The sequence below is a fragment of the Castanea sativa genome, chromosome 7 (assembly GCF_040712315.1).
Source record: "Castanea sativa cultivar Marrone di Chiusa Pesio chromosome 7, ASM4071231v1".
Classification (NCBI taxonomy): domain Eukaryota; kingdom Viridiplantae; phylum Streptophyta; class Magnoliopsida; order Fagales; family Fagaceae; genus Castanea; species Castanea sativa.
The window spans coordinates 30,844,605-30,869,897 of NC_134019.1; the positions used below are offsets into that span (position 1 = coordinate 30,844,605).

Below are 25,293 nucleotides of genomic sequence, written 5' to 3' on the forward strand. Positions count from 1 at the left end.
CCACATTTCTAACTATTGAGAAGACCCATATACGTTTGCAAAGAGACGAGACGTAAAGGTTAGATGGCGATCCTAATAATTTTTTAAGATGACTTACCATACCTTGCAGTTTGGAGTGAGAGATGGAGAAAAAGAAGCATATTCGAAATTTAAGAGAGAATAAAAGAAATCTTAAAAGAAGTGAGGGCTGGGTTAATAAGAAATGGGGTCGGTGGGAGATTTAATAAGTAATGACTTCTTCTTTTTTTTTGTGAAAAAGTGGTGACTTTTTATTTGAGTGCTTAGGTACATAATTTTTTTTTTATCCCTTCCAATTTTATGACTCTCTCAATTCAATGGATTCCTATTTTTATGACTCTCTCTATTCAATGTATTCCTATTCTATGGCTCTCTATTCAATGTATTCCTATTTCCTAGGGTAAAGTTACTATTTTTTTGGTAAATTTCTAGAGCCACGTATTACCATCCATAAAAAAAAGAATCCAAACAATAATTAATAGCCATGTTTTTTTGCATGCGGCATAATTTGTGGTCAACAAGGAGCAAACAAGTTAATAATGACAGTAAATGTGCATAGGTTTCGTAAACAAAAAGTTAACATGCATAGAAATGCGCAACTATACGTTGGGCAGTTCAGATTTGAATATGCAACGTTGCATGTATGAGTATCCACATGTACAAATCTCTTTTCATTTTACATATTTATAACTTACTCTTTTTTTTTTTTAATACTTATTTTTAAAAAATACGTACACTAATTTGTCTATTATACATATTTATTTAAATAAAATATTCATTTCTTTAACACTGTAAAAAGTAACTGTGAGAGTAAGATTAGAAAGAAAATGAAAAAAAGAGATTGAGGAGAGAGAGAAAAAGAATAAAAAAATTATTTACACTGAATAGTAATTGTGTATATATACAAAGTTATTGTTTATTTACAAGACTATTTTATATATTTAAACATTTTTATAAAAATTGATATAAAATTTTTGGATTAAAATATAAAAAATTGAACACTTTTTATATTTTAGAAGAATATTTATGCCTTAACAGCGGTAGGCAGTGATTATGTAGTACAGCTACGGTTGAGTCTATTTATTATCACGAGCCTTAGGCTTAACCCAAGCTTGTGATTATCGCCGGCTTTCAGGGTGTCATGGCTAAAGAAAGTCGTCAACTTCACATATTCTTCTTCCCTCTCATGGCCCATGGCCACCAAATACCAACCATGGACATGGCCAAGCTATTCGCAGAGCGTGGCGTGAGGGCAACCATTGTCACTACTCCTCGCAACGTGCCTTTTTTCTCCATAATTCGCAGCACCAACAATGTTGATATCCAAATCATCAAGTTCCCTGCTGTAGAGGCTGGCTTACCAGAAGGATGTGAGAATGTTGATTCACTGGATTTCCCAGACATGGTTCCAGCTTTCACTAAAGCCACTCAAATGCTTTGACAACCGTTCGAGCAACTAGTACAAGATCTCCAACCTAGTTGCCTTGTTGTCGACATGTTCTTTCCATGGGCAACAGATATTGCTGCTAAATTTGGTATTCCAAGGCTTATTTTCCACGGGACCTGTTTTTTCTCTGTGTGCAAACCATAGTGTGGGACTATATGAACCTTTACAAGAAAGTTTCATCTGATTCTGAACCGTTTGTCATTCCTAATTTTCCGGGGGAGATCAAGTTTACAAGGATGCAACTTCCTGACTTTACTCGCCAAGAAGTTGAAACCGACTTTTCCAAGCTGTTTAAAGAAGTTATGGAATCAGAGTTGAGGAGCTATGGTGTGGTTGTTAACAGCTTCTATGAGCCTGTGCCGGCTTATGCAGAGCATTACAAGAAGACTATGGGAAGAAAGGCATGGCATAAGGGAGGTAGCCAAGAATTTTTGCTTGAGGAGGCCAACATAAAACTATCATTTTGATTTAACGAAAAACTCAAAGTACAGTATATTTATAACACAAGCTTGTTGATAGAATTTTTTTGTTGGTGTAATTCTATAGCACTCAAAAATCAAAATACTAACAAGTTAATCGACCAATTAAGCATCTTAAGTCTTTTTTTTTCTTGAGTTTCTCCTATTTTTTTGAAAATCCATAAGTCCATAACATTCATAGAAATCAAATATAAGTATACAACAAAACTGCAGAAGAAGAAGAAGAAGAAAAAAGGAAAAAAGTTGGTATTTCTCAATATTTGCTTAGCTTTAAATAAGAAAACTCTTTATCAAGGAAGTAGGAGAAACTAATGAAAATGTGATTACATGAGAGCATCCTATGGAAGAATTAATGTAGAGAAACTAAAGAGAGAATGCCAAGTGATGAGGAGAGTCTTTTGTGGAATTGTAAAGTGGAAGGAGATATTGTAATAGTTTTGAGAAAGTGTAAAACTTAAGTACAATGTCCTAAATTTAATACATTACGTTCTTCAATTAAATTCAAGCACATATTTAACATGTCTAATAAAATACAAACAATAATATTATTTTTAAGGACACTGAAATTCAATACATATGAGTTTAATCAAGTAATCTAAAGTACTACTTCTCAGTATTATCCTTTCACAAAAATTGAATAACTAAAAACTAGAAAAATATGGACGTGGCTATCATGCTTTAGAGAAGAACGGGAAAGACAAGAGGAGTTAATTTTTACCATTGCACAGTTGGGATTTGGGGTGGGGAGAATTTTATGAGTGATGTGTTGGAGGGGTGGCCAATCTTTTAATCTTGTGGGGGCCAGCTCTTAACTCAAAATGATTGTAGACTAATTTTACTTATAATTAGAGAGGTTTTAAAAAAAATTGGAGGGGCTATGGCCTCCCCAATGCATAAGGTGGCTCCGCCCCTGTATGGCATATAGGTCCAGTTTCACTATGCAACAAGGAAGCTGAAGATAAAGCCAAGAGGGGAAAGGATGTTAGACTTATGGTTAAGTGATTAAATTCACCATTTCCTAGTAGCTTAAGCTTTTGGGACAATCGGTAATTTAACATGGTATCAGAGCAGGAGATCCTGAGTTCGATCCCTAGTTTTACTCTACCTCCTATTTAAAAAATTAAATTCCCACTTGTTGGGCCCCCACTTATAAAGGGAAAGTTTAGGCCCACAAGTGAGGGGGAGTGTTAGACTTATGGTTAAGTGATTAAATTCACCATTTCCTAGTAGTTTAAGCTTTTGGGACAATCGGTAATTTAACAAAGGAAGTGTCCATTGATGAACATGAATGTTTAAAGTGGCTTGCTACAAGGAAACCAAATTCGGTTGTTTACGTTTGTTTTGGGAGTATAGCAAACTTTAGTGATTCTCAGCTCATGGACATTGCAATGGGTCTGGAGGCATCTAGACAACAATTCATTTGGGTTGTGAGGAAAGGCGAAAATGAGAAAGCAAAAGAAGAAGATTGGTTACCTAAAGGATTTGAGAAAAGAATGGAAAGTAAGGGACTGATTGTAAGAGGTTGGACACCCCAAATGTTGATTCTTGATCATGAAGCAGTTGGAGGATTTGTGACTCATTGTGGGTGGAACTCAATCTTGGAAGGAGTGAGTGCAGGGGTACCCATGGTCACATGGCCTATGGGTGCTAAGCAATTTTACAATAAGAAGTTAGTGACTCATGTACTTAAAATTGGGGTTGATGTTTGTGCTCACCAATGGACAAGTATGGTGGGAGGTGGTATCAAGAGGGAAGCACTAAAGAAGGCAACGAGGCGAATTATGGTTCGTGAAGAAGCAGAGGAAATGAGAGGCAAAGCCAAGGTATTTGGGAAGATGGCAAGGAGGGCGGTTGAAGAAGGAGGATCATCCTACTCTGATTTGAATGCTTTAATTGAAGAATTAAGTTTGCATTGCCCTTGAGTCCTTGACCTTCGATCCAAGAAATTTCCAATGTGGTTCTTTCATCATTAAAACATAAAAGGGGATTTATCTTTGTTGGTGTGTGAGAGTTTTACTCGCTTAATTATTCTTCAATAGTTGTAGGATGTGGTTCTAAGAAATTGGGTTCATTAGTCCAATTAGAAGTTATAATATCAACGCTATAAGTTGGATATATGTGTCCACTTATCTACTCTTTTTTAAGTTTCAACTTTTAGAGTCTTTGCATGGGATTAGGCAAATTTAAGCTAAATTTAACTTAAAAATTTACATTTCCATTTGCAGACTAGTCCATTTTTTACTTTTGCCAACACCAAATGTTATTACATTACAAATTGATTTGATATCAATCACACAAAAAGTTACATATTTATTTATTAGATGTTGATGTGACACTAATTGTATTCATTATTACCTTCGTTTTGTGTGGTGAAAACGCTATCAATTTTATTTTAATCTAGATGATGGTTGTGTCGTGCTAGCTAAACTCAAATAAAATCAGCCTAATAAAAACTTTCAAATTGGACGGTATATATTTGGGTTAGATTACGTTCTTAATACAATTCCTACAAGAAGAGGCATTGCCAATCCAAGGAAAAAAATCCATGCAAGTAATAATACTGTTTAACGTATAACTTTTCGATCCCATTGGGTTTCATACGCGTGACAAGTATTACTCCAGTCCCGGCCAGTTGCATCCAGTCAATTATGATCAACAAGTTAGAGATAAACTAGAGTTTGTGGATAGTGTTGGGTGCAAGTTTTTAATTATGCCGCTAGGAGGAGAATTTAGTGTTTTGCTTTGCGTAGAGAGGTTACGTGTATGCAAAATATTAGATATGAACTAGAATTCTAGGAAATATTTGTATTGATAAGAACAGAGCAACTATTTCATTGTAATTTTATTCAGTGTTCTTTCATTTTGTTTACATACCTTTACATCTATTTATAGATGTATTAAGTTGGCTAGAGTACTGCACAACTTACTTCTAGAGTTTGATCAGTGGAAATTACTCCTTAAATGGCACCTAGCATGAGAGGTACTGTCTATATGCATGTTCCTTCAATTTCATTTTGCTGCCCTTAATTCTTCACTGGCTAGATTGTTGACACCCAGAGTTTGTTTGGGATCAGCTTATTGCAATAAATTGAATAACTTCTTGCATAAAATGATAATTAGCAATATACAAAGCTTATATAGGTCCAGCCTAACACGCATAGACCTCTCTGTAGGGACTATAACAGACACCAAATAATGCGGAGCTAACTAACTGATTATCAACGCTCCAATTAACTCTGGCTCCAAAATATCTAACTAATCTTTGATTCCAAAATATCTAACTGGCTCTAGAAATGGTGTCACTTGGCTTCAGTCTCAATTCTTTGCTTGATGAAATGCTATCATCTAAATAAGTAATTGCTCGTGTCATGGCTTGCTTCTTATCTCTCCCATGTGTGTCATTAGCTTGATAAGAAATGATAACGTTTCTATTATCGTCAACATCACCCCCTCAAACGAATGGGGGAAGAAGCAGCCATGATTTTGTGAACAATGGAAGAAAATAAGGAAGTAGTCAGAGGCTTAGTGAAGACATCAGCTAGATTGTCTAAAGAGGTATTGTAAAACAATACCTCTAAAATGAAATAATAAAATAGCAAACCAGAAGTCACCATAGCCAAAAATATAGGTATTGTAAAAATATCATGACATTTTGTTGTGTTCCTAGACTTCTTTTTTGGTTTAATCAATTTATTGAGCCAAAATTCATTGTTTTATGCACAGTTTTTTTGGGTTGACTTTTTTTAACACATTGTTTAAAGTTAAAAAAAAAATAAAAAATTTTACACAAAAAAAATAAAATGACGAATAAGCACTTTCTCCCTTTATGTTGAATAAGCAATGTGTTAAAATCTACCTTTGTGTGTCAACCCAACACGACTCACTTATTAAGCACGTCAAGTTGGTCATGTCGTATCTACTTGCTTTATTACCAGGTTGTGTTAGGCTTGAAGAAACATGACCCAATTATTAAATGGGCCATATTAAGGTTGAGTCATTTAGCCAGATACTCATATCTTGATACGATACAAATACGACACACCAACATAAATTGACACGGTAGATCCATAAGTGTTAGCGTGACAAGCATTACTCTAGTGTGGCGTTTGGTACGGGAGAATTCACATTACTCTTGGCATCCAGATTCTTAGGAATCACATTCCTAGAAATTCACATTTCTAGGAATTCACATTCCTAAGAATGTAGCTATTCCTATGTTTGGTTTTACTGGAAATCTCTTAAGATTCCTAGAAATGTAAGATGATAATGTTTGGTTTATTCCTAAGAATCTTAAATGAATTATTTATTTTTTCCATTCTATCCTTAGATTTTAATGTTAACTACCAAGTCTTTAAAAAAAAAATTTCCTCTAAATAAATAATGAAAAACCAAATATAAACTATTAATTATGACAAATTCATTAAAATTATAGTCTAATATTTCAAAATGACAAGTACAATACAAAAATAACTATTTAAATTCTCAAATGTTTTTATTCTTCATAATAATTTTTAAAAGAGTTTAATTCATAATAATTTGCTTTATATTTTATCCTAAATACTTAAATGATAAGGAAAAAATGTTAAAATTGTTAATTTATAAAAAAAATATAATTTCCTTTAAACTTGGGAATCTAGATTCCCACATGTTTTAAAGGAAATCAACATTCCTACTGAGAGGGGTTTAAGGGGGGGAATCCAGATTTCCTTAGCATCTGATTCTCTAGCTTGATTTGCAACAAAATATGGAAATTTTTAAATATTCTTGAGAATCCTAAAATATTACCCCGTACCAATCGCCATATAGTTGTGTCCAGTAAATTATGACCAGCAATGGACAAATAAGTTTGTGGATGTGAGTGTCCAAGAATAATGTGTGGGCACTGAGAAATAATAATCATTCATAATTAATGTGTTCCTTTCAGCACCATACAAAAAAAATCTTGTGGACTACATACACATTTTCATGTTCATTTCTGATGAGGATAATTGTACAAGTTACTAATACCTTAAGGTAGCTGACGGGAGTAGCAGGCCTGTCAGCTCTAATCACTAAACCATCCCCTTTCGACGTCTGCGGCTCCGCCTCATATCTGACGGCATTGGGCTGAAGGAAGAAAAGCTGACGGAGTCAAGGCTGAAGGTCTTAAGCTGACGACCTTCCCGGAGACATACGTAAGCTGACGGCCTTCCCGGAGACATACGTAGGCTGACGACTTTAGGAAGTAAAAGCTGAAAGGGATAAGCCAGCCTTCATCCATAACTTATCCTGTCCTTCACGTACGCGCATATAAGGAAAGTTCTTGCATTACACGTTTGGCCTTAGTCAAGAAGATTCCTATAAGGAAAAAGGCTCTAGGTGATACGTAAAATCCATAAATTACTCTCCTAGAAGGAAAGTACTTCCTCACCAAGGCGCTTATTTCGGATCCACACTACTATATATACCCCAAAACCTTCATAAGCCACGGTACGTATAATTTACTTCAGCTCTAGCACTTTAGGGTTGTGAAGAAGAAAAGAAGTTCTAACTTGACCTTCGGAGGGTTTTTGGCCAGCACCACACCGGTGCCCTTTGTTGGTCTTGTCTGTTGTTGTGCAGGTGTTGTTTCGAGTAAAGTGAAGACCACGTGACAACTGGTTGATTTTTCTTCATCATCAGTTGGCGCCGTTTGTGGGAAACTCAACATCAGCACTCGAGAGTAATCAGCCTTTGCTCTACCCCTAAGACAAAAGTTGCATGGTACTCACTCGATCGATGGTAACAACTAACAATCAAGGTGACGAACCACACACCACCGCCTTGGAAAGGCAAGTCCAAACGCTTGCGGCGGCGGTTGAGCGCTTGACCAAATAGAATCATGATCTGGAGGAGCAACTACGACAGAGAAATACGCACCCTAGCGCACCAGAGGAAGACCAGAAAGGTGCAAGCGTGGATGGGAGAAGTCCGGAAGGGCCAGAAGGTAGCAACGCTCCGAGTAGACCAGAACGGCAAGACACTAACCGGCCATCCATCTTGGACACCCTACCACCACACGTAGTAGCTGAGATGCAGGAGATGAAGGAACGGATGGATGTGATGATGAACTCCCTTAGAGGTCGAATCTCCAGCGACTTGGATGACCTAGTCCAGGAACTGATTCACCTTTCACAGCGCTCGTAAGTTCATGTCCCCTTCCCCCAAAATTTTGTATGCCTCAGGTGGAGAATTACGACGGATCCAAGGACCCATTGGATCACTTGGAATCCTTCAAAACCCTAATGCATCTTCAGGGTGCACCGAATGAGATCATGTGTAGGGTTTTTCCCACCACGTTGAAAGGTCCTGCGAGGGACTGGCACAGTAGATTGACGCCTAATTCTATCGGCATTTTCAAGGAATTAGGCGCGCAATTCGTATCACACTTTATCGGGAGTCACCGGCACAAGAAGTCTACCGCGTGTCTGATGAACATTAGATAACGAGAAGACGAGACTCTAAGATCATACATAGCTCGCTTTAACCAGTAGGCCCTCTTAATAGATGAGGAAAATGACAAGATATTTGTAGCAGCATTCACAAACGGGCTGCAGAAGGGTAAGTTCCTGTTTTCTCTGTATAAGAATGACCCAAAGACTATGTTCGAAGTATTTTACAGGGCAACCAAGTACATGAACGCGGAAGATGTGTTACTAGCCAGAGAAGAAAATCCTAGAAAAAGGGGAAAATAGGAAGACGCACGCTCGGATAAGGGGCAAAAGAAGGCTAGAACTGAAGAACGATGGGATGATTGATGCCATAAACCACCCGCAGGGAGATTCACAAGCTTCACTCCCCTAAACGCTCCTATCGACCAGGTACTAATGTAGATTAAAGATGAAGGAGCTTTGACTTTTCCTGGCAAGCTGAAGGGAGATCCCAACAGGAGGCCAATGGACAAATACTGGCGTTTTCATCAAGATCATGGCCATGACACCGCTGATTTCTACGACTTGAAGAAGCAAATAGAAGCTCTTATTAGAAGAGGAAGGCTACAGAGGTTCATCAGCAAGGAGAGGGTAGACCCGCCACAAAATCAAGCTCCTCGACGAGACAACGATCGCCCCAGGCAACCCATAGGAGATATAAGGATGATTGTAGGGGGCACCATGACCACCGGGTCATCAAAGAAAGCCCGAAAGACATACCTCAGAACGATTCAGAACATCCAGATGACAAGTTCCACACCTAAGATGTCGCGGATTGACAATCCCCCCATTGGATTCTCAGAAGAAGACGCACGGCGTCTTCACCATCCCCATGATGACGCGCTGGTCTTCACCATACAGGCAGGAGACTATAACATACACCGAGTCCTCATCGACAATGGTAGTTCAGCAGAAATCCTTTACTACCCCGCTTTCCAACAGATGGGGATTGAAAGGGAACGACTAGTTCCGACTAACGCCCCGCTCCTCGGCTTTGGAGGAGCGAGGGTATTTCCACTTGGCGTCGTCACTTTGGCATTAACCATTGGAGACTACCCACAGCGGATCACTAGGAATGTAGCATTCCTTGTAGTCGATTGCTCGTCAGCCTACAATGCCATCATAGGTCGTCCAACCCTCAACATACCATTTGATGATAAAATTCCCTACTGATTGTGGAGTAGGAGAATTGAGAGGAGATCAAGTAGCCGCACATGAATGTTACGTAGCCGTGATGGAGATGGACGACCACATTCAGGCCATGAACATAGAGGAATGTCAGGTGGAGACAGAGCCCGTTGAGATGCTCGAAGACGTACTTCTTGACGAATCCCACTCAGAGCGGATGACCAAAATCAGCACCTTGGCAGACCCGACGGTGTGTCAAGAACTAGCGACCTTCTTAAAAGAAAATCGGGACGTGTTCGCATGGAGCCACGAAGACATGCTAGGAATTGACCCGTCAGTCATGGTACACAGGTTGAACGTGTCAGGCAGTAGCAGAAGAAGTCCGCAAACATCAAGAGGCAGGATTTATCAGGGAAGTTTACTACCCTGACTGGTTGGCAAACGTCGTAATGGTCAAAAAGAACAACAAAAAATGGAGGATGTGTGTCGACTTCACGGACCTAAACAAAGAATGCCCCAAGGATAGCTACCCCCTCCCGCGGATCGACATCCTAGTGGACTCCACGGCCCAACATCAGCTACTGAGCTTCATGGATGCATTTTTCGAATATAACCAAATTCGAATGGACGAAGCTGATCAGGAGAAGACTTCATTCGTAACAAGCCAAGGCCTTTTTTGTTACAAAGTCATGCCCTTTGGCTTGAAAAACGCTGGCGCAACCTATCAGAGGCTCATAAACAAGATGTTTGCACGACAGATTGGAAGAAATGTCCAAGTATATGTCGACGACATGTTAGTTAAAAGTTGAAGGAAAGAAGATCATTTGGAGGATCTCAAAGAAACCTTTGATACTCTTCGCTCCTACAACATGAAGCTGAACCCAGGCAAGTGTGCCTTCGGAGTGACGGCGGGAAAGTTCTTAGGGTACATGGTATCTCAAAGAGGCATCGAGGCTAACCCGGACAAGATTCGGGCCATAATGGGGATGACGCCTCCTAAAAATATAAAGGAAGTACAAAGCCTTAATGGCAGGGTCGCCGCGCTTAACAGATTCGTGTCGAGGGCAACGAATAGGTGTCTATCATTCTTCCACACACTGAAAAAATCCTTTGAATGGACGGCCAAATGTCAACAAGCGTTCGAAGACTTGAAGGTCTACCTCTCTTCGCTGCCATTGCTAAGTCCCTCGCAACCAGGAGAAGAACTATTCCTCTATCTGGCTGTCTCCCCGGCTGCCGTCAGTGCGGCCTTAGTTAGAGAAGACGACAGGGTCCAAAGGCCCGTGTACTACGCCAGCAAGGCGCTGCATGGTGTAGAAGAAAGATATCTCCCCATGGAAAAACTCGCCTTCGCTCTAGTCACGATGGCCCGTAAACTCAAACCATACTTCCAAGCCCATACGATAGTCGTCTTAACTGAAAAACCTTTACGGCAAGCAATGGGTAGTCTTGGAGCCGCCGGACGAATGGCATTGTGGTCAATAGAGTTGAGCGAATTTGACATATAATATCGCCCCTGCACCGCCATCAAGGGACAAGTGGTTGCCGACTTCATTGCGGAGCTCACCAGCGTGGAAGGCGAGGAGGCAAAAAATCCCTAATGGAGCGTTTTTACAGATGGGTCGTCCAACAAGAAGGCTGGTGGAGCAGGGATCGTACTTAAATCTCCAGAAGGCGACGAGATCGAATGTATGATTCGTCTCAATTTCCCTACAACTAATAATGAAGCTGAGTACGAAGCCCTGATAGCAGGTTTAGACCTTGCCAAAGCTGTAGAGGCCGTGAACGTAGTTATTCACTGCGACTCCCAGGTCGTTACAAGCCAAGTGAACGGCGAGTACAAGTGCAAGGGCGAAAAGATGAAGAAGTACTGAGAGCAAGTGAAGAGGAGGATAGATGGGCTGTAGGCCAAGATAGTCCAAATCCCAAGAGGAGAAAACGAGCAGGCCGATCGTCTTGCCAAAACCGCGTTTGCAGAGTCTATGATCACCATCGACAAGGTACTATCTTTTATTCAACCTTCACCACTAATAGATGTTGTCAATATACAAGAGATTGGTTCTGAAAACAATTGGACCACCCCCTGATCTCCTACTTAAAAGATGGTACGCTGCCTGACGGGAAGGAGGCCGCGAGGAAGCTGAAGGTCCAGTCAGCACAGTTCGTCCTGATAAAGGACGTCCTATATAAGAGGGGCTTCTCTCGACCGTACTTAAGATGTTTGGGTCTCGAAGAAGTAGACTATGTTATGAGAGAAGTACACGAGGGGATATGCAGCAACCACTCAGGGTCACGGTCATTGGTACATAAGTTGATTCGGGCCGGATACTACTGGCCAATAATGCAAAATGACGCCCAGATTTATGTAAAAGCTTGCGACAAATGTCAAAGGTTCAACAATATCATTAGACAGCTGACGGAAGAGTTGACCCCCATAACCGCCCCATGGCCATTCGCCCAGTGGGGGTTGGATATCATGGGACCATTCCCAATAGCAGTAAGGCAGCTGAAGTTTCTCCTTGTCGATATCGATTACTTCACCAAATGGGTCGACGCTGAAGCCTTAGCCACGATCACCGAAAAGAATGTATGGAAAAACATTGTTTGCAGGTATGGAATTCTAAGAGTCTTGATCTCGGACAACGGTAAACAATTTGACAACGACTCTTTCCGAGCCTTCTGCTCAGAGCTAAGAATCAAGAACCACTATTCCTCCCTAGCCCATCCTCAAGCAAACAGACAAGTTGAAGTCACAAACTGATCCTTGCTTCGAATCATCAAGACTCGGCTTGAGGGGGCAAAGGGCATATGGCCTGAAGAGCTGCCCAGTGTACTATGGGCATACAGAACGACAATAAGGACTCCCACGGGAGAAACTCCGTTCCAGCTAACATACGGGAGTGAAGCGGTCATCCTAGCTGAGATAGGACTCACGAGTTATAGGGTGGACAATCACGACGAGGGAAGAAATGACCAAGAGCTACGTCTACAGCTAGATCTAGCTGACAAGGTAAGGGCGATGGCTGAGCGAAGACTCGCACGATACTAGGACCTCATGGCCAAACACTACAACTCCCGAGTCAAGCATCGAGACTTCAAAGTCGGAGACCTCGTTTTAAGGAAAGTGATGAGCGCCGCCAGAGATCCCACACAAGGAAAGCTTGGCCCAAACTGGGAAGGACCCTACAAGATTACATCATGGCTAAGAAAGGGCACCTATCACTTAGAAACACTTGACGGGCAGAGGCTACGCCACCCATGGAACGCCGAACATCTCAGGAAGTACTACCAGTAAAAGATAGCATGTAGAACACTATTCTTCATTATTAGTTTATGTCTTTTAATTATTTGTCCTAGTTTATTCTTGTCTACAACATATTTTAAGCCCAAAGGGCTGCAAGTTTATTCTTTTTGGAACAAAGTTCTACTTATGCATTCATCATAATAAGAGGAATTTTATTCATAAATGACTAGTAAACTTGTTATGTCTTCAAGGAGACAGCAAGTCCACAAAGTGGACAACCTTATTACTAAGTCCATAAAGTGGACGACCTTATCACCAAAGTCCACAAAGTGGACGACCCTATCTTTTGAGTCCACAAAATGGGCAAATCTACCACGAAGTCCACAAAGTGGACGACCTTATTGCTAAGTCCACAAAGTGGACGGCCTTATTGCTAAGTCCACAAAGTGGACGACCTTATCACTAAGTACACAAAGTGGACAGGGGAAACAAAGTGACAGGTTCAGTATAACGTCCAAAAAGAGGACAAATCCGTTATAAAACCTATAAAATAAATAAACTCTAAACTAGAATCCATGAAGTTGATGAATAATCAACAAAGAAAAAGCTGAACTCGTCACCTACCAGTGTCAGCCAAAGAAGCTGATGCCGTCATATATAAAGTGACGGATATATGGCAAACATCTTAAATAATTTATTAATCGGCTAAAAGAAAGCTGACGACGTTGCTCATAAAAGTGACGAATATATGGCAAACAAGTGAGTTGTATTGAATCAGCTAAGAAAGCTGATGCCGTTAAAACCTGACAAGCATACAACTAAGTTTTGATCCGACGCCGCCGCCCATAAGGCTGACGGATTGATAAAAACAGCTCGAAGTCTCAGCTAAAAGGAGGTTGACTCCGTTATTACTTTGATAAACAACAGAGAAACAACACCGTCACCCATAGGCTGACGGGCTCATCACGAGCAAGTAGTTTTAACTTGGAATATAAAAAGAGAGAAACATGCTTTGAATGTAAAACAACATATCAAGATTAACACAAACAATGTCTTTACAAAAGCCCAGAGAAACGGGCGTCAAGCATTAAAATTTGTCTACACCTTAAAAAAAAAAAAAAAAAAAGAGAGAGAGAGAGAAACGTTGAAGTTCACGAAGTGGGGGGATCTTGAGACCTTCCGTCATCTTCAGCAATAAAGGGCTGGGCGCAAGGAATAGAAGGGCTGACGGCATTTAGATCGTCGCCATGAGGATTTGCTGGAGTCAAAGTGATGGGCTTGTCTACGACTGGCTGAGCAAGAACGACGCTGTCATCCCTCTAGTTAGCATCATCACCTTCCTCATTGATGGTGTCGCCTACAAGGGTTGACGGGATGGACTCATCCATGGAAATCTTGGGTAAATCTAAGTCAGGATGAACAGATTTTACTTGTTTCAAGCAGTCCTCAAACCTGTCACCAAAGTAGGCGGCACAAGCGTCTATGAAGGATGACGAGTCCTTAAACTTCGTCATAGCGTCGCTCCTAGCTGTTTCCACCTGGACTAGGATGGACTTCAGCTCCTTTTCCGCCGTCAGCTTGGCTTCTTCTTCCAGCTTCCGTCGATGACTTTCCTCCGCCAGCTTCTCCTTTAAATCCTTCAGCTTTGTACCCTGGACACGGTTCGCATCCTTGTATTGCGCTTGGCCGTCAGCCAAGTACTTGATACACTCATGCAAACGGGCAATCACCCCCTCCTTGGCAGAGCACCTCTCTGACAAAGCCTTCATACGAACCATAGCCTGCATGGCCAAAGAAAAAAAAAAAAAACAACATCAGAATATTAAAACTGGTTGGGCACCAAAGTAAAGAGAGAGGCATACCTTGGTAAGATCAAACAGGCCTGACGCCCCTATCTCGTCAGTGGCCTACTCAGTACAAGGGTCCATCTCTTCATCCTTTAAAATGGACTCCGTCACTTCCACAGCATAGTCTTTGTGGGTTAAAAGGCGGCATACGGATCCCTGGGTGACGAGGCCTGACGAGGTCATCGGCCCTTTACCTACCCCATGGACGGACTTGGGAGGTGACGGCCTCTTTGAAGATTTATTCCTAGGAGTCATGGTAACCTTCTTCCCGGGACGGTCATCCTTGCCGTCAGGTTTCCTCTTGGCTCATGTCCTCCCAACGGGCTTCGGGGCAGACAGCGGTGTCAACTCACCCCTAGCCTTCTCCTGTTCCTTCTTCTTGGCAGAAGCGGCAGCCCGTACTCTTTGCCTAGTTGACTCCATTTCTACAAAAGATAGAGAATGTTAGAAAAGAAACAGCGTCAGGATGCAGACGAAAGAAATGGGGAGATACTCACGCCGGCGAGAATAAGCGTTTAGTTTGCAAGCCTCCTCTGTCGGCTCGGGACCGCCACAATACAAATGTAAAGTATCTAGTGTAATTAGGTCCTGACACTTCCGCTCGTCCAAGGGGATAGCCGTCACCCGATGGATAAAATCCTCTTGTTCAGCGGTAATGCGTGGACGGTTGTTAGCTGAAACAAAAAGGAGACGGGTTAAAGGACCGAACAAGTAGACGAAGTAAAAAAGCCGACGGACCAACCTGAGTTCCTAACATATGCCCAAGTGTTGTCAAAAAAGCCATGAGGCATTGACTCCCACTCCTCCTAATGGCATACCCAGTTCGTCCCCTCTACAAAGAAATATCTGTCTTTCCACTTCCTATTGGAATCGGGCATGTCTGATACCAACTTTAACTCTTTTTCCCTTACTGTGAAATGATACACCCCCTTTGACGAAGAGATATGCTGAGGGCGGTAGCACCAAAAGAACTCATCCAGGGTTAACTGACGGTTCCCACCACTCAGACGACCCCACAGGATCTCGGCACCAATGAAGGTTCGCCAAGCGTTAGGGGCAATCTGGCTGACGGATATCCCCAGAAAATTAGCCAGCTGATGATGTAATGCTGTCAGTGGTAGCCTTAATCTGGCAGTGAACATGGCATCATACATGCCGACATCCGCGGTTCGTCTCGAATAACATCTCTCACCTTCCTCGGGGAGGTGAATTGGGATATCGTCTGGTATTTGGTAACGGTACCGCAAACTTTTGAAAATATTTTCCGACATCGCCGGAAGGAATTTGTTGACGGACCATTCTGGGGGTAGGATGAAAGGATGATCATCACCAGAAGCTCCCGAGGTACTCTCTAAGGTTTCCTCGTCACCGTCACTCCCACCCCCATCACTGGTACTTCCTTTTTCTTCATTGATCCTTTGGTCTCCGTCACCTACCTTCTTTTCTCCACTGTCCTCGCTCACCTCACTTTCTCTAGAACTCCCTACTTCCTCGTCAGAAGAAGGAGTTGACATTTCCCTTTCTGATGACCAGGATAGGACCTCCTCAGGCTCACGGCCTGATTGGAAGACCTCGTCGTAACCCGCCCTGTCGCGGATCGACGATTGATCACTCGTCGTCTCCCTAGACATCTAACTACCTACAAACAACGGGTTTTATTCTAAGAGCCTAGGCAGACGACTTCACTAAAGGGCATTACTAGAAAAATAAAAAGGTAAAGTAAAGGGAACTTACGAGTAAAAGGACGGTCTCACAAAGTTGACGGCAATCTGGTTGACGGAGTAAAAAGATCAGTGGTGACGTTCTCTTTCTCTCGAAATCAGCAAGGTGTGAAAAGTTGGAAATAAGAGGGAAAATGAAATATATATAGGTGAAAGGGGGCACGGAAGACGAAGCGACACGCTCGTCCAGGCACGGAGCCAATCAGTCCAAGCCATGTGTCCCACCATTTAATGAAGATGGTACGAATTACCACGCATGAGTGGATTTCCCAATAACGTCAACTCCATAACCCGTTAGCTACAGCTGACGGGGTCATGGAGTAAGAAGTAGCTGATGAGGATAATTGTACAAGTTACTAATACCTTAAGGTAGCTGACAGGAGTAGCAGGCCCATCAGCTCTGATCACTAAACCATCCCCTTTCGACGTCCGCGGCTCCGCCTCATATCTGACGGCGTTGGGCTGAAGGAAGAAAAGCTGACGGAGTCAAGGCTGAAGGTCCTAAGCTGACGACCTTCCCGGAGACATACGTAAGCTGACAGCCTTCCCGGAGACATACGTAGGCTGACGACCTTAGGAAGTAAAAGCTGAAAGGGATAAGCCATCCTTCATCCATAACTTATCTTGTCCTCCACGTACGCGCATATAAGGAAAGTTCTTGCGCTACACGTTTGGCCTTAGTCAAGAAGATTCCTATAAGGAAAATGGCTCTAGGTGATACGTAAAATCCATAAATTACTCTCCTAGAAGGAAAGTACTTCCTCACCAAGGCGCTTATTTTGGATCCACACTACTATATATACCCTAAAACCCTCATAAGCCATGGTACGTATAATTCACTTCAGCTCTAGCACTCTAGGGTTGTGAAGAAGAAAAGAAGTTCTAACTTGACCTTCATAGGGTTTTTGGCCGGCACCACACTGGTGCCCTTTGTTGGTCTTGTCTGTTGTTGTGCAGGTGTTGTTTCGAGTAAAGTGAGGACCACGTGACAACTGGTTGATTTTTCTTCATCATCAATTTCTAACAAATTTCTTATAAGAACACTGTATAATCTAGCATAATCTCTTTATTTCCGCTGGATCCTGATTATCTTTGTTGGCTTCCGGGGTGTTATGGCTAGCGAAAGTCGTTGTCAGCTTCACGTATTCTTCTTCCCTTTCATGGCCCATGGCCACTTGATATCGACCATGGACATGGCAAAGCTATTTACAGCACGAGGGGTGAAGGCAACCTTAGTCACTACTCCTCGGAATGTGCCTCATTCTCCAAAACTCGAGGCATTAATATTGATATCCAAATCATTAAGTTTCCGGCTATAGAGGCTGGTCTGCCAGAAGGATGTGAGAATATTGACTCAATAGCGAGTTCTATAGAAATGGTTCACAAATTTTTCAAAGCCACTAAGATGCTCCAATAACCACTCGAGCAACTACTACAAGATTTCCAACCTTGTTGCCTGCTGCCGACATGTTCTTTCCTTGGGCAATTGATATTGCTGCTAAATTTGGTATTCCAAGGCTTGTTTTCCATGGGACCTGTTCTTTTTCTTTGTCTGTTGACCTTAGCTTGAGACAATATGAACCTCACAAGAAAGTTTCATATGATTTTGAACCTTTTGTCATTCCTAACTTTCACGGGGAGATAAAGTTGACAAGGATGCAACTTCCTGACTTCATTAAGCTTGAAGTTGAAACGGACCTTTCCAAGTTGTTGAAAGAAGTTGTGGGATCAGAATTGAGGAGCTATGGGGTGGTTGTTAACAGCTTCTATGAGCTTGAGCCGGCTTATGCAGAGCATTACAAGAAGGTTATGGGAAGAAACGCATGGCATGTAGGTCCAGTTTCACTATGCAACAAGAATACTGAAGATAAAGCTCAGAGGGGAAAGGAATCCTCCATTGATGAACATGAATGTTTGAGGTGGCTTGGTACAAAGAAACCCAATTCTGTCATTTACATATGTTTTGGGAGTATAGCAAACTTTAGTGATTCTCAGCTCATGGAGATTGCAATGGGCCTTGATGCTTCTGAACAACAATTCATTTGGGTTGCGAAGAAAGGAAAAAATGAAAGAGAAGAGGAAGATTGGTTGCCTAAAGGATTTGAGAAAGGAATGGAAGGCAAGGGACTAATTCTAAGAGGTTGGGCACCCCAAGTGTTGATTCTTGACTATGAAGCAGTTGGAGGATTTGTGACTCATTATGGGTGGAATTCGACCTTGGAAGGAGTGACTGCAGGGGTGCCTACGGTCACTTGGCCTTTGAGTGCTGGGCAGTTTTACAATGAGAAGTTAGTAACTCAGGTTCTGAAAATTGGGGTTGTTGTTGGTGTTTGACAATGGATAAGAGTAGTGGGAGATAGTATCAATAGGAATGCAATTGAGAAGGTAGTGAAGCAAATTATGGTGGGTAAAGAAGCAGAGGAAATGAGAGGCAGAGCCCAGGTACTTGGGGAGATGGCAAAGAGGGCTGTTGAAGAAGAGGGATCATCCTACTTTGATTTGAATACTTTAATCGAAGAATTAAGGTTGCATTTTTTTTTTATCTTATTTGACACAAGAAATTCCAATATGGTTTTTTCATCATTAAAAAAAAAAAAGATTTATCATTGTTGCTTAGTGCGTGTGAGTTTTACTCACTTAATTTTTCTTCAATAATTGTAGGATGTGTTTAAAATAAATTGGAAATATGTGTCTACTTACCTACTAGAATTTATAATATTATAAGTTGCGTTGCATAGGATTACACAAATTTTAGCTAAATTTAGCTTAAAGGTAATTTTTTCCATTTGTAGCATAGTCCATTTTTTACTTTACTAGCGTCGTACTTTTTAATTGTTAAATGTTAGTTATTTACCCAAAAAAAAAAAAAAAAAAAATCACCCAAACCATTAGCAACCACCAATCAAACCTACAAATTTAATACTCAAACTGCTGTGACCCAGCCACCAATGAAGCCCAAACATGTTGCATTCACATTGGTAAAGCCATAAATTTAACAATATAGCTCCACAAAAAATTACTTTATCTATTTTTACAATCCACTTAACATCAATAAATTTAAACTTTTAGCTATTTGATTAAAATAATATGAAAAATTCATTAAATAGAAGTGCGAACACAACCAAAAGAGATTTTTTTATTCAAAAGTAGTGTGAACACAACAATTTAATAATATATATATATATATATATGAGTTGGGTTCAAGTTACATCTGGGGTAACTCTAAGCAATTTTACACCACTCAATATTTTTTAATTGGATGCAAATATTGACAAATCTACCGTTAGATTACATTATCTTTGTATATTCTTTATGCTTGCAAAATTTCAAGATGATAAAAAATTAATATCTATGTCATCAATCAATTGTTAAAATTCAAATTTTTGTAGTTTAAAATAATACATAAAATATGAGTTTATGGATCAAATGGTTAATAGCATCTGATTGATATGAAAATTGGCATGCATATTAAAAACATACAGAACATATAATTCAACGGTTAGATTTTCAAAATATTAATTCAATAACAAGTTATTATGTGATGTAACATTGCTTTGAGTTACACCAGATGTAACTTGAACCCAACTCTCTCTCTCTCTCTCTCTCTCTATCTCTCTCTCTCTCTCTCTCTCTCTACATATATATATATATATATATATATTACATATGAATTACAATGCATAGCCAAAAGTAGCTATGCACATTAGCTGTGGAACCAAAAAATATAATTTTGGCTCCACCAATATAGCCACATTTTAGTATTTGATGGTGCTAACTAGTGCTCTAACAAGTAACAACAACTCCATAACACTGAAAGAAACACCTCAGTCCACAGCTTTACTAAAACTCACCAAGAAGCTTCCATAGTTGCCCTTTGGTCAAGTCCCACCCCTTAATGCCTCCATCAATAAACCAAGTTGTCTGCTTCCTCGTTATCCACTTAACATAACTTAGCCTTTGTTTGTGAGGAGGGAATAAAAAGAAATGAAAAGAATAAATTTTAGAATATTCTTCAATTTCCTTGTTTGGGAGTTGTGATGGAGGGAATGAAATCCATTTCCTTGTTTAAAAGTTTAAGTGGGAGGGAATAGAATAAGTAGGACCGTAAGAGGGAATACTTATTCTTCTCTATTTTCTTAAAACCTCAAATTTTCATTCTTTCTAAAATTGAGAGGAATTAGAGGGAATACAATTAGATTTAATAAATTTTTTACTAATTCTTTAAAAATACCCCTATATATATAGCCATTCATTTTAAAATAGGGGTTTATTATTAATATTGTCATAAAATGATTCAATTCATTTCCCTTTATATTACTCTAAAAAAAAGTTACTTATATTCCATTTATTTTTATTTTTTTCTATTCCTTTATTTTAAAACATCTAAATAAAGTTAATTAATTCCATTACATTCAATTTTTTTTTCACATTCATTTCCCTTATTTAAATATATTCCATTAAATTCTTTTATAATAATTTATTTCCATTCTATTTCATTCCCTTATGAACTCCCAAACGAAGTCTTAGACTTGAAAGTGAGAAGATGAGGAATGAAAGGAAATAGGGAGAGAAGACAAAGGTTGGAAAAATAGAGAACAAATAAAGAAGAAAAGAAAGGTGAATGGTATTAGGAGATTTTTATTTTTCAGATCTTAGAAGTTGAAAAAAAAAAAAAAAAAAAAAAAACCCTACTGTTTCTAAGAATGTCGTGGAGAGAGAGAGAGTAATTGATTCTCAAATCTATGTTTTATTTTTGGTGTGTCTGTGAGTTTTTTTATTTTTATTTTTATTTTTTTTTTGAGAGCATTATTTGGTTTGTTTTATTGTGTTTTTTAAGGGTAGGCACACGCAAAAATGGGTTAGGACTGTATAAGAGCATTTGTATTAGTGAAGCTAAAATAGTAAATGGTGGTGAAACTACTCAAAAACTATTTAGCACTTCAAGCTATAAAAATCACACTACATCAAAAGTGTTATATCTAAATTTTTTTATATATTCAGTTACATACAATAAGAGTTGCTACACCTACAGTAAGAGTTCACAGTAGCAGCTCTTATTTATTTTTAAATGATTTTATTGTCTCTCCCCTCCGTACTTCTCACTCTTATTTTTTTAATGAATTTTATTAATATGTTTGGTTGTTTATATTATTTAATGAATTATTTATATTATTTTAATGAGTTGTACGTAAAAAAAAAAAAGATTTGATGTGTGGTATATTGTAAAGTGAGGTGTTAAAATAGATAAAGTAATTTTTTAACGTGTTAAAAACTAATTTTTTTAGCACATTTGATGTCAATGTTCTAAGAAGGTTAACATTAGCGGTAAAAGTGATATATTTTTTTAAACCCCAAATGTGCACTGTGCAGAGTGCAACCATCAAAACCACATGTCCAAATTGTTAAATTCATGGTTTTAAAAACCAAACCGGGCATCTAACCTTTTTTTAAAATTTTCAGTTCAACCTTGGTTTTTACTTGCTTTGGGAGTTTTAACCGAACTAGACTGGCTCCCGATTAAACCGGCCGGTCTAGTTTGGTTTTTAAAACAGTGGTTTAATTAATATAGTTTTATTAGGAAACATGAACATGAACATAGGTATGGATACAACGATAATACACTAATTTATGAAAAATTAGGATACGATATGGCGAGAATACGTATATTGATTAATTATTAAACATATTTTTATTTGTGTGTTTTAAATATTGTTAAGCATTTATTTTTCATATATTTTCAAACATATATCAATTTAAGAGCAATATTGGATAATAAAGTAACTCCATGGCTATTAAGTTATGTTTAAAATATAATTAATTGAAAAAATCTAACCTATCAATACTTAAAAGATCATCGTTTATTAATAACTGAATCTTATAATTTTTGACATGTAAAAGTGTTTGAGGCGTATCCATATCTGATACGTGTCGAATATGAACACACAACCCATTTTGAAGTGTCCGAGAGTCAAAGCGTTTTCTAAATCAAAGTTTGGGACTTAAGGGATTAGCTAATAAGTGAGACAAAATATTAAGGGTCTATTTGGTACTCATCTAAAACTCACATTTTTATATTTTAAACAATATTACACACATTTTCACATACTTTTTTACTCTTATTTCAAAAATTTATAAAAATCTCAAATTACAAAAATCCTACCTCAAACCAATCCGCAAACCACCTTTCATAAATCTTTCAAATTTTTTAAACACACTAATAGACAACAGCACTACCAAACAAAACTATAAATCTACGCTAAAGTGCACAGAACTGTCAGAACATCACATGCCATTGTGTTGTTCTACATAGTTCACAGTTGTTAGTCACTAGACTAGAGAGTAGAGACAAAACACCACCTGACCACCATTTATTACAAAAAAAATATATGACTGGCGTTATTAAAGATTGAAAGAGAAAGATCAAAGATGGAGTCAACTCAGAGTCTACCTCTCTCTCTCTCTGACTCTTTTTTTCTAGTCTCTTCTTCTATTTTTGGGATGAGGTGGAGTCTCTCAGCTCTGCTTCTTTTTCAATTTTCTTCACAACAATGTCAACATATATGATTAAATATAAGTTAATCAACCAATTAACCAAGCATTAGAGATTCAGATATGAGAGAGGGATAAAATGTTACCAGGTTTGGGGCCTTTGGGCGGTGCTGATTGCTGCGGTGGACTAGTGGTGGCCGGTGGCGTCAGGCGTGGTGCACTGGTCTGTCTTTGCTTTTGCTACACTGCTGTTCTGCTGCAGTGCCGCTGCCCAACTTCTCAGTTTTGAGGTCTTCTGCCATAAGTTCGGTTTTTTTTTTTTGGTAGTGGCGTAGAAATCCCCTCAGTCCAACAATAGCTCTGTCCCGGGCTGGTTGTGTCCTGCCAGTCAAACTCAAATCAAATCAGCATTGTAAGAACTTGGTAATTTCTCATACCGACACTGCAAAATATAGCCTAGCCTAATAACCTCTCCATTTTTCCCGGGTGTAATGGGTAGCAAAAGTCGTCAGCTTCACATATTCTTCTTCCCTTTGATGGGCCATGGCCACCTGATACCAACGATGGACATGGCCAAGCTATTCGCAGAGCGAGGTGTGAAGGCAACGATTGTCACTACTCCTCGCAACGTGCCTATATTCTCCAAAACTCGCGGCACCAACGTTGATATCCAAATCATCAAGTTCCCGGCTGTAGAGGCTGGCCTGCCTGAAGGATGTGAGAATATTGACTCAGTGACTTCCCTAGATATGTCTCACAAATTTATCAAAGCCACTAAAATGCTCCAACAACCACTTGGGCAACTACTACAAGATTACCAACCTAGTTGCCTTGTTGCTGACATGTTCTTTCCATGGGCAACTGATGTTGCAGCTAAATTTGGTATTCCTAGACTTGTTTTCGGGGGAACTGGTTTTTTTTACCTGTCTTCACAACATAGTCTGAAACTATATGAACCCCACAAGAAAGTTTTCTCTGATTCTGATTCTTTTGTCATTCCTGGTTTTCCAGGAGAGATAAAGTTGACAAGGATGCAACTTCCTGATTTCACTCTGCAAGAAGTTGAAACAGACTTTTCCAAGTTGTTGAAAGAAGCTATGGAGTCACAGTTTACTAGCTATGGGATGGTTGTTAACAGCTTCTATGAGCTTGAGCCGGCTTATGCAGATCATTACAGGAAAGTTTTGGGAATAAAAGCATGGCATATAGGTCCAGTTTCACTATGCAACAAGGATGCTGAAGATAAAGCCCAAAGGGGAAAGGAAGCTACCATTGATGAACATGAATGTTTAAAGTGGCTTAGTACAAAGAAACTCAATTCGGTTATTTATATTTGTTTTGGGAGTATGCCAAATTTTAGTGATTCTCAGCTTTTCGAACTTGCAATGGGTCTTGAGGCTTCAGAACAACAATTCATTTGGGTTGTGAGGAAAGGCAAAAATGAGAAAGAAGAGGAAGATTGGCTACCTAAAGGATTTGAGAAAAGAATGGAAGGTAAAGGATTAATTATAAGAGGTTGGGCACCCCAAGTTTTGATTCTTGATCATCAAGCAGTTGGAGGATTTGTGACTCATTGTGGGTGGAACTCGACCTTAGAAGGAGTGGCTTCAGGGGTGCCTATGGTCACATGGCCTATGGCTGCTGAGCAGTTTTACAATGAGAAGTTGATAACTCAAGTACTGAAAATTGGAATTAGTGTTGGTGCTCAACAATGGACTTGGGTGGTAGACGGTATCAAGAGGGAAGCAATAGAGAAGGCAATGAGGCAAATTTTGGTTGGTGAAGAAGCGGCCAGAGCCAAGGCACTTGGAGAGATGGCAAGGAGGGCCGTTGAAGAAGGAGGATCATCATACTCTGATTTGAATGCTTTAATTGAAGAATTAAGGTTGCATTGCCCTTGATCTCTGGCGCTAAAAATTGCCAGTATGGCTCTTTAATCATATATATATATATATATATATATATATATATATATATATTATCCTTGTTATTTAGAGTGTGTTATTTTTACTCGCTTAGTTGTTCTTCAATAATTGTAGGACGTGGTCCTAGAAATTTGGGATCGATAGTCCAATCAAAATTAATAATACTATACTAAGTTGGAGATAAATGTCTAGTTGTCTGCTAGTTCTTTAAGTTTCAACTTTTATAACATTTTGCATGGGATTAGGCCAGATTTTTAGCTAAATTTAACCTAAGAAGTCACTCTTTCCTTTTTTTGCCTGGTCCATTTCTTTCTTTTACAAGCAATGGACTTTCTATGCTTTTTTTACTACTTTATTTAAACATTATTTGTCTACTCTATGTTATTAAAAACAAATCGAAAATTTAGGATTTCATTTGCAAGATCAACCATTCAATTGACAAGATTTTACACAACTTTCCTAAAACTCGCCAAAAAGCTGCCATAATTCACTTTGGTCAAGTCCCACCACTCAATGCCTCCACCAATAAACCAAGTTGTCTGCTTC

The 25,293-nt window shown here is 39.5% G+C and overlaps 2 protein-coding genes and 2 pseudogenes across 3 annotated transcripts; all 4 read left to right on the plus strand.

Moving 5' to 3' along the window:
- The first annotated feature begins 1,159 nt into the window (after positions 1-1,159).
- Positions 1,160-3,866, plus strand: LOC142642043 (scopoletin glucosyltransferase-like; annotated as a pseudogene).
- Positions 3,867-8,858: 4,992 nt separating this feature from the next.
- LOC142644305 (uncharacterized) lies at positions 8,859-9,566 on the plus strand. Its single transcript, XM_075818948.1, has one exon. It carries the CDS (start codon positions 8,859-8,861, stop codon positions 9,564-9,566), a length of 708 nt encoding a protein of 235 aa, XP_075675063.1.
- A 7,879-nt stretch (positions 9,567-17,445) lies between these two features.
- LOC142644306 (scopoletin glucosyltransferase-like) lies at positions 17,446-19,057 on the plus strand (annotated as a pseudogene).
- A 3,696-nt stretch (positions 19,058-22,753) lies between these two features.
- Positions 22,754-24,932, plus strand: LOC142642790 (scopoletin glucosyltransferase-like). 2 transcript variants are annotated; one of them, XM_075817217.1, is made up of 2 exons: positions 22,754-23,704; positions 23,834-24,932. In XM_075817217.1, exons 1-2 carry the CDS (start codon positions 23,314-23,316, stop codon positions 24,721-24,723), a joined length of 1,281 nt encoding a protein of 426 aa, XP_075673332.1. In that variant the 5' UTR covers positions 22,754-23,313; the 3' UTR covers positions 24,724-24,932. The 2 variants fall into 2 exon arrangements, with proteins under 2 accessions (XP_075673332.1, XP_075673331.1); XM_075817216.1 differs by having other exon boundaries at positions 22,754-24,932.
- Positions 24,933-25,293: the final 361 nt, after the last annotated feature.